The sequence below is a fragment of the Gavialis gangeticus genome, unplaced genomic scaffold (assembly GCF_001723915.1).
Source record: "Gavialis gangeticus isolate Ggan-Ray unplaced genomic scaffold, GavGan_comp1, whole genome shotgun sequence".
NCBI classification, from domain to species: domain Eukaryota; kingdom Metazoa; phylum Chordata; order Crocodylia; family Gavialidae; genus Gavialis; species Gavialis gangeticus.
The window spans coordinates 119,767,220-119,777,222 of NW_017728992.1; the positions used below are offsets into that span (position 1 = coordinate 119,767,220).

Consider the following 10,003-nt stretch of genomic DNA (forward strand, 5'->3'; position numbering starts at 1 on the left):
TGCATTCACTTGTGTTATTTCACATCAAATGCAACAACATTAGGATCAGGTATAGCTTTGTTCTTAGTTAGACCTTCACATTGATCCCTCCTTCCTTCTAAAACCTAAGTCATGGATCTGGAGCATGCAGGTCAATATCCTAACACACGCTCTGCCAGCCTGTAGGTCTCCAACCAAGACCTTAAGAGGCAGTTTTTCAATCAGAATTCCTCTTTTAATAAACACAACACACAGAGATGCTGTTTGTTATCATAAATCTGTTAAAGGTCATATTTCCCAGGTCAGCCTGAGAACCTTTTAATTTCTGTTCTGCAACTGAAACTTAACTTTATCATCATCAGCAGTTCATTGGTTTATAAGAAAATGCTCATGATTGGGGTTGGGGAGGTGAGGGAGAGAGTGCTGTTTTTCCATTGCCTGACCCCAAAAAGAGGAACAAAGAGAATGTGCTGTTGCTGATCTGTGCATAAATGCTGGCCCAGGCATTTGCTTTGCCCTTCAGGGACTTTTTGAAGCTAGATTAGCAGAAGTGGTGATCATGATTTTTTATTTATTTTTTTTTTTTTTGTAATAGTCAGATGCTCACCTCCATTCCACTGTGTGGCTCTAAAGGGAGCAAAGCCCTGGGCTAAGTACAAGCAGTCAAAAAGCCCAAGGCTGAATTGATTCGGTCTTTGCAGGTTAGTCTAACCTGTGTAGATGGAACCAATAAGCAGGTAAACAGACATTCTCTTTGAATTCTGGAAGTGCAGCCACACGCCTGCAGTGGCTCAGGCCAGAAGCTGGGGGTGCTGGAGCATGCCTCTCTGCTTGGCTGGAGCAGACAGTTTAGGCCAAGGCTAGGCTGCATACTCTGAGACTGGGGAGAGGCAGGGTTTGCAGGGGAAAGCATCCTGGGATGCCAGGGGACTGAGAATTAACTTGAATCTAGAGGGGAACTGGGACAGAAGGTCAATAAATTGATTTAAACTAAATCAGTTCAGTCTGATACTACATCTATCCAAGTAGATCTTAAATTAGTTTTGGCCAATTTGAAAGTAGTTTATGTACACTGAACTTCTGTTTTGTTACAAATTTGAACCGGTTTCCAGTCACTTATACTAGTTTGTGTAACTTCTATCCCTAGCCCTGGACACATGAGGCAGCTGGAGGGCAGCCTCACTTTGCTCAGAGCAGAGCTGACTTATTCTGTGTTAAGGAAGGCATGGTTAATGCATGGGTGTGCCAAGGATTGAGACTGGGAAAGGACCTCTGTGTTCTCCTTCCCCTCACAGACAGAACAGACTATTTTTTCTGTTCCATAACATCCAACTTGAAAACTGCAGTAGTAGAGCAGAGTGCATTGGGGTTCCTGTTTTGCAATGGACTTTTCCTGTCTGAGAAGGAAAAACCTAACTGTATAAGACCAATTGTACACATTTTATTTTCATCCTTTGCAGTTCCTTGCATATGTTTAGGTAGTATATAAATACTAATGATTTTTACCACCCCAGGTTTTGACTTCTTATTTTTAAACATGCATTAATAATTAGGCAAATGCTAAAAATCTTCCCTGAGATGGAAGATATTATGAGTCTCATCACTTTCAATTTTGGTTTTGACAGAGGTGAAATAAAAGTAGTTTTTCTTTGTTTGTTTTATGAAAGTATGGTATGTGAGAGCCAAATCTTCTAAGCATTCCTCTTGTATGCACAGATGCATGCTGCAAGTAAGAATAAGCATGAAATATTTGATTTTCCAGTAGTCAGCTCCCTTCAAATCACAGGTGAAAATGTTAGGCTTATATTAAATATTAACTTGCAGCTTTCTTGCAAATGACTTGCAAGTGTGCTTTCTTGCCTAATCTCCTCTTAAAAGGGGTTCCATAACAGGAAAACCTGTACAGGCCTTTTATTTATTTTTAAATCCTATTTTATTTTTGAGCATCTTAATTTATCACCAGTTAATGACTTTTTTTTTTTTTTTTTAGGTAGGGAATATTTTAAGAAGGGATCTTACAACATATTTATATATCCTTATTAATGTAAGATCTTGATTCAGTAGAGCAATTACGTATGCTCAAAACTGAATTCTGTGGGACTTTCACACATTCTTCATTGCCCTGAATTGGGAAGTATAATTCTTGGCATGGCTATGAAGGGTCTAATCTTGCCAATGCATGCTTCATACAAGCAATTATCTTGAGATCACTCAGGTTACTGTTGTAGGTGAAGGCTTGCAAGGTGGGGCCTGTATGGTAAAAGTTGCTAGACGGGTACCTTGCCCTCATCTAGATATAAATGTAAATATATAGATATCTATATGAATATATAGATTTATATATACACTGCAGAAATACCAAAATTAAAGCACTTCCTCTTGTTACAGATTGCAGAGGGAATGGCATACATTGAAAGAAAAAACTACATTCATCGAGATTTGAGGGCAGCAAATGTTCTGGTTTCAGATATGCTCATGTGCAAAATAGCTGATTTTGGATTAGCAAGAGTAATCGAAGATAATGAATACACAGCAAGGGAAGGTGGGTATAATTTTCTATTTTTTTAACACTGTAAAATACTCCTTTTATGATTAACAACTAACTTAGCATTGCATTTGGAAACGAAACAAAAAAGTGTAGTGTAAAAACTTACACAGTCCACCCCATACAGCATGCCCCGTGCTGGAGCCAAAGCTGCCATTGCCACATGCCCGAAGGCATGGCATCAGCTCTGGCGCATGGCAGGGTCCAGTGGTCGGGGGGCAAGACTGTGGCAGCGGGGACAGGTAAAATGGCTGGGGGTGACCAGGGCCTGGATCAGTCCTCACTTGCCAATCACCATGTCCACCAAGGCCCTGGATTCTGCAGCAAGCCACTTCCTAACTTCCAGCAGCCTGCCGGTAGCCAAGTGGCCTGGATAGAGTGGTTCCGTGGGCCAGATCTGGCCTCAGGCTGTATTTTTAACACCTCTGGTCTAGACAACAAGAACATTTGAAAAGTACCATTTGTGTCACCTTTATGAGCAATACAACCTAAAAATATTAAATCACACTGATTAATTTGTAAAGTGACTGACTCTCCTAAAGTCTCTGGGACAGTCCTGAATGTTAGGGTTGTGTTATGGTGTCCTTAGACAGTCCCCGATTTGTTGTATTGATCTGGAACTGTCCAAATATTCTGGCCACATCCTACTGAATCTGCTGAGAAGAAACACTTTGAGCAAGACTCTGCTGCTTCCAGTTTGGGAGACAGCTGCAGGCTGCTTTGTGAACTGAAACTGCTGTAGCTATGTTCACCCAGAACTACACCTGGGTGAATTAGTGATGATGCTCAGGCTACCTGCAGCACCATGGTACCATACTTAGCTATACTAACCAAAACTGCAAGTGGCATAAGACTAGACTACTTCTGGTTCTAGTGGTCTGTAAATCATTTGGGACTATATCCTGGTTTTTGTTTCCTGAAATTTGGTTGCTTTTACTAATTTGATATCACCCATTATTTTTTTTGTCTGTTGAATTAGAACGTGAACTGGGTTTTGTCTCCAGAACTCAGTTAAAATGTTCCATTTATTGTAAGCGGAAGTGCCTATCTGAGATGCACCCCTATACACCCTTCTTTTTATGGAATGGGAATATCTATGGTATTTTTTTCCCCTGGTGGAGCCAGGGGGAAAAAAACCTTTGCAGAGCTATGACAATTCTGCCATCCTCACGTGGATGTTCTCTTTAAGGCAATGAAATAGCAGTGGGGCAATGTGTGTGGTAGGCTGTTTACTCCTTATGGTATTCTGTCATAGGAATGAACTTCTTAGCAAGGCCAGGATCTGTGAAGAAATGAAGCCTACATACAGGGAGGTTGTTTGGGGGTTTTATGTACTATGTTTTTGCTAATTTTTGTCACAAGTACATGTGAAAAGTACCTTTTTAAACTAGCTTTAACAGATGCACCATTAGTCTGTACTTCTACACATAGTCCATGTGGATGGAGGTCATGTATCCTTGATCTAAAACAAAAAATAAAACCACCACCTTGTGACTCATGAGTCGGCCTGCCTGGCTATGGACCCCTTGGTTTGCTGTCTCTTGGCTTCCCAGCTTGGTTCCTGCCTGGCTTTTCTGCTAGTTTTATAAGAAACAGTACACATGTTGTTGCATAGCTAGAAATTGATCATTTAGGATGGTGGTTCCCAAACTTTGGTCCTGAAGGTCCATTTCAAACGGGCAGTCCTGGGTGGGTAGGTTGCATCAAAGGTGCTTATGGGCTGCATTTAGCCTGTGGGCTACACTTCAGGAGTCCCTGGTAACTGGGTTTTTCTTTTGTTTTTTTGTTTGTTTGTTTGTTTTTTAAAGACTACAGGGCTGAGGACTGTATCAAAAGGCCCTTACAGGCTGCATTTGGCCTGTAGGCTATGCTTTGGAAACCTCTGATTGAGGACAGTAAATGGGACACTGATGTGCAAAGAAGAAGAATAACCCAAGGCATCAGTTAGGGTAAAAGGAAGGCAGAGTACTAAGGAGTCAGTAAATAATACCTATTCATTAAGAAAGGGGAGGAAGGAAGAACCAAATGAATTTTTCAGAATAAGTAATGTGGAGAAAGAAGTTTGCTTATTAGCCAGCTTTGGGTATTGTATATTAACTAAATAAACCATGGGGGTATATCATTCTTGAACATCCCAAAACTTACATTCGCTTCCATGCATCCTAACAAAGTAGCTACTTCCAAAGTTTATGGGCATTTTCCCAGTTTCCGTAGCTTATCCAAAGCCTTGCATGAAAAGGGGTAGTTCTTGAATTGCTCTTTTGTCTTAAAAAATAACGTCCTATTCCCTTTGAATTTTTCCCATTAAATTATGGAAATATTTTATTTAGGTGTCCTTTGATGGACCCTCAGGAATCAGTTACCAGAAGTGAAAGACATTATACAAAAAAATTGTAATCATAACAGAACATGAAACATAAGATGCAATCAATTAAAGATTATATTAGTAATAGACTTCTGCTTAACACTGCAGGCTTCTTTTCAAGGACAATAATCCTGCTTGTGGAACAAAGATTGTCCCCTTAGTATTGGAAAGAAGGAACATTATTTAGGTGTAATGATGTTTCAGTGCATCTGAGAGTCAACATATTACATGTAAAGTTTAGCTTTTCACTTACACTTTTGATCCCTACCCATGAGAAGTTAAATGGAAATAGTTTTCCAGGTTGTTAAGCATTTTGTATTCATTTTTTCATAAAGAAGTAGGTCTGGAAGGGACCTCCATAGATCTTCTAGTCTGACTTCCGTAGGTCCTCTAGTCTAAATTTTTAAGTGTAATATTGATGAGAGTTATCACATTGACAGCACAAGTGAATGAGATCTTTGGTTAACTCACAGAGGTGCAGTGTATGGTATGTATCTGAGGTGGTTCTTGTATTGTCCCACTAATGGATCCTAAGCCTCCACTAGGAAGAGAACATATGTTTAACTCGAAGAACCACAGTGCTCTAATGTCCTTTGTCTCCTTTGAAATTCCACGCTGAACTTACGATTTTTAAAAGAGACTACGGATGTTAGATTGCCTAGCCCTTAGATTACTTTGAAAAACTCCATCTTAAATTCTTAACCTCTGAGGCTGCCAGGAGAAGCATGACGACTGTTGGACAGGAAGACTTGTTAGTACCTTTTGAGGTTCCTAAAACTACTAGTAGGGTTTTGTTTGAATTGTTCATTGTACACCCAATTCTTTATGGAAATAATAGTGGGTAATAATAAAAGTTCATTAAGACTGACTTTTTAAGTGTTACAAAAACATATCCAAGCAACTTATACCTTGATAAATTGAGTGTGTATTGTTTTGTAGGTGCAAAGTTCCCTATAAAATGGACAGCACCAGAGGCAATTAACTATGGTTCCTTTACAATCAAGTCTGATGTGTGGTCTTTTGGAATTCTCCTGTATGAAATTGTTACTTATGGAAAAATCCCTTATCCAGGTATGAACATGTTAATCAAAATTAATTTGAATGTTGATATTCTTGAAAAGAGGCATAGAAAATAATTAACCAAAAATAATGCATCAGGCAGTGGAACAGTTGTGGTATATCCTGTAGGCTATATTAAAGTATTTTAAAAAGTCATAGTCATTGTGTGTCTTACTGGAGTGGTTGAGGATGATCCCACATGGTTGAGGATGATCACGCCCATTGGTTAAGACTTCTTACTGCATGGCAGCTTCAAATCAGTACATTATAACATTATAATTCTTTACATTATTTCAGTGTAGTATTAATTTTTTGTGAAATTGGATGTTAAAATTGTAACAGGCTGAATTTCAATAATCATCAATTAACCTGATTTCCAGGAGCTGACATTAAATGGTTTACTGACAAATTAGATATACTTATGAGTTCTAAATATTGTTACTAATCGTACAGAAGTAGGCCTGGAAGGGACCTTCAGAGGTCACCTAGACCAACTCCCCCCCTGCCTGAGACAGGATCATCTGTATCTAAACCATCCCATACAACCATAATCTAAACTCTGCATAAGACTATCATCAGCCCTGACACAACATAGACCTAATAACCTAACCTGACACAGGTAAAGCAGAGGAACTATGACAACCAATGTCCTGCTTCTATAAACTGTTGTCAATATATGATCAAAAGGTCCCAGATAAAGGGCCATGTTCCCTGCTACAAAGGATGACAAAACCCCCCATAACCCATACCAATCTGACCATGAGGTAAAATTCCTTCCTGACCCCAAATATGATGATTGGTGTGACCCTGAGCAGAGGGGAAAAATCCTCTAGCCAGGAAATTCCAGCTTTGCTCCTAGCAGGAGGATTGGCATGCCCCAGTTGACGTCCCCAGCCTTAGCTGCAGCTAGCACCCAATGCCTCTGTGGGTATGGACACACAGAACATAAAAAAAAAATGGGTGGGGGGAGGCAGGAGCAACCAGCGGAGCCCAGAAGCATGGTAAGTATCTATGGTAGAAAATAGGCATAGCTATGCCTAGATATATTGCTGGCCAGTGGCTGTCCAGCCTCTTCTTGAACACTTCCAGTGAAGGGGAGTCCACAACTTCTCTAGGCAGTCTATTCCACTGCCCTAATATTCTAATAGTGAAGAAGTTTTTCAGGATATCTAAACTTACTTTGCTGCAACTTGAGTCTATTTGTCCATATCCACCTCTCTGCAGCAAGAGAAAAAAGGTGCTTTGCCTCTTCTTTATGGCAACCCTTCAAGTATTTGAAGACTGCTACCATGTCCCCTCTTAAGTGCCTTTTCCACAAGCTGAACACACCTAGCTCGTCCAGCTTACCCTCATATAACTTGCTTTCAAAACCCTTGTTCAGCTTTGTTGCCCACCTCTGGATCCTCTCTAACTTCTCCATGTCCTTTATGTGGAGCCCAGAACTGCCCACAGCAATCCAGATGCGGCCTAACTAGTGCTGAGTAGGGAGGCACTGCCACCTCCCATGTCTTGCACTTTGCTTCTATTGATACACCCCAAAACCGCATTTGCATTTTTGTGTGGCTTCATCACAGTGCAGACTCATATAGAGTCTGTGATCTACCAAGACTACCAAGTCCTTTTCCATAGAGCTTCCATCCAGCCAGATGTTATCCATTTTATATTTGTGTTTTTGATTATTCCTCCTAAAGTGCAGCATCGTGCATTTGTCTGCACTGAACTCCATCCTCTTAGCTCTAGCCCACTTTCCAATCTGTTGAGATCTTTCTGAATTGTGCTTGCATACTCCAACCTGTTCACAATGCTTCCCAGTTTTGTGTCCTCTGCAAACTTGCTCAATAAGCTTCCTGTGCCAGCATCCAAATTGTTAATGAACATGTACAGCACTGGGGCCCCCCCCATGGGACTTCATTCAAAACTTCCTGCTGTTCTGATATGCACCTGTTAACAATTACCCTTGCTTGCAACTATTGAACCAGTTATCTATCCACCTTGTAGGAATTTTTCCAGCCCACATTTCTCCAATTTACTAATAACAGCAAATCATGTCAAACAAACTTGATCTTCTTTGACACAGTAACACCTTGGGTGGATGAAGGGAATGCTGTGGATATTGTGTATCTGGACTTCCGCAAGGCTTTTGATAAGGTCCTACATGACCTTCTCATAGGCAAATCCACATTGGCTGCTTGTGGTCAGCCTTTCCTCCTCCAGATGCTTACCAGATGGCCTTCTTTAGAATATGCTCCAGTAATTTCTCAGGTATGTAGGTGAGGCTAATTAATTTGTAGTTCCCCAGGTCCTCCTTCTTGCCTTCTTTTAAAAAGGGGGAACTATGTTGGCCCTTTTCCAGTCCTCTGGTACCTGGCCCATCTCCCACAACTTAATGAAGATCATTGCCAAGGACTCCAAGTTCTTGTCTTGCAGTTTCTTCAGGACCCTGGGAGGAAGCACATCCAGCCCTGCTGACTTGAATTCATCCAGACCCAACAAAAGCTTTCTAACAATTTCTTTTGTTATCTCCTCCCTCAGCTTTCCCCCTTCTTTATCCAGATAATCCCTATTAGGTGTCTGGAAGCTTACATTTTTTGTGAAGACTAAGTCAAAGTAGCTGTTGAGTAGCTCTGCCTTCTTTGTATCTTCAGGTAAGAGTTCTCCCTAGCTTGTTAACAGAGGACCCACAGTTTTCTTGGTCCTTCTTTTCTGGCCAACATTCTTCTAGAACCTCTTCTTATTGTTCTTAACTTCCTTTGCCAGGTTCAGCTCATTCTTTCTTTTTGTCTTCCTGATTCTTTGTCCCTGCAGGTTCTTGCTACTTCCTATTATGCATCCTTGTTGACCTGCCCATTCTTCCCTTGGCTGTATATTTTCCTTTTGCAAGGCATTTTAGAAGCTCTTTGTGCAGCCACATTGGTTTCTTCTTGTGCTTCCATTGTGTTGTGACTTCCAATACTGTGCCCCTTGGAAGCTCCCCCCTCCCCCCCAAGTGCCTTTATCCTTCAGTCTGTCCTCCCATGATACCATGCCTGTTAGCTCCTTGAATTGGATTAAATCTGCCTTTTTGAAATCTAGTGTGCTAATTTTGCTGACCTTATGTGCTTTCCCTGTCTCAGGATCTATCATATCATGATCACTTCCTCCCAAGTTGCCAATCACCTTCACATCTTCCACCAATTCTTCCCTATTAGTCAGGACAAGATCTAAAATAGATGATACACTATTTGTATCCTCCACTTTCTGGAACAGAGAAAATTTTCCTCTATACAAGTTAGGAACCAGCTTGACATTTTATGTTTGGTTGCAATGTTCTTCCAGCAGATGTCCTGAAAATTGAAGTCTTCCATCAGCACCATCCCATAGCTTTTAGTTAAATTTGTCACTTGCTTGATGAGTACCTCATCCACCTCCTCTTCCTGATCTGGTGGCCTATACCAACTCCCACCACTGTATTGGTGCCACATCTTTCACCTTTCATCTTCATCCAGATGCATTCTAATTTGCTGTTTGGTTCCTCCTGAACCAGGGGACAAGTCTGCGTGTTTTGGATGTACAAGACAACACCATCACCTTTTCTGCCAACCGTTCTTCTGAAACAGAATGTAACCCTCATTGTTCACATAATGAAAAAGAGCACTTGAATACATGGACTTTCAAGTCAGTAATGCTGATGTTCTCTTGGCTATGGTAATATTTTGTCAACCTTAGACATCCCAAAAGAAGATGGAAGTAGAATCCACAGAAGTGTTCATTTTCTGTGCGAATATTGACAGTTAGATGATGATGTAGTTGGGACATGTGGCTGCACTATAGCAAAAAACTGTTTCATTACTACCTAACAAACCAGTTATGTTTAAGCATCTTAATTTTTGCTTTTCTTTGAACATTTCTTTTTTCTTTGTACAAGAACATGCTTTAGTTTGTTTTCAGCACATAGAAACAGCTACTACAGGGGTTGTCAACTGGGGGTATTGAGAAGGCCCTAGGGGGTATGCACAGGCAGGTGGGGATGGAGTTTCATAGTTTCTAGGGTCGGAAGGGACCTGAGCAGATCATCT

The 10,003-nt window shown here is 40.8% G+C and overlaps 1 protein-coding gene across 2 annotated transcripts in view; it reads left to right on the plus strand.

Annotated features, from left to right (window-relative positions):
* Positions 1-10,003, plus strand: part of LYN (LYN proto-oncogene, Src family tyrosine kinase) — a 98,909-nt gene that overhangs the window by 78,376 nt on the left and 10,530 nt on the right. For both annotated transcript variants that reach the window (XM_019527425.1, XM_019527432.1), the window contains exons 11-12: positions 2,368-2,521; positions 5,829-5,960. In XM_019527425.1, coding sequence (XP_019382970.1) covers positions 2,368-2,521; positions 5,829-5,960 — 286 coding nt within the window. The remainder of the gene's footprint in view (positions 1-2,367; positions 2,522-5,828; positions 5,961-10,003) is intronic.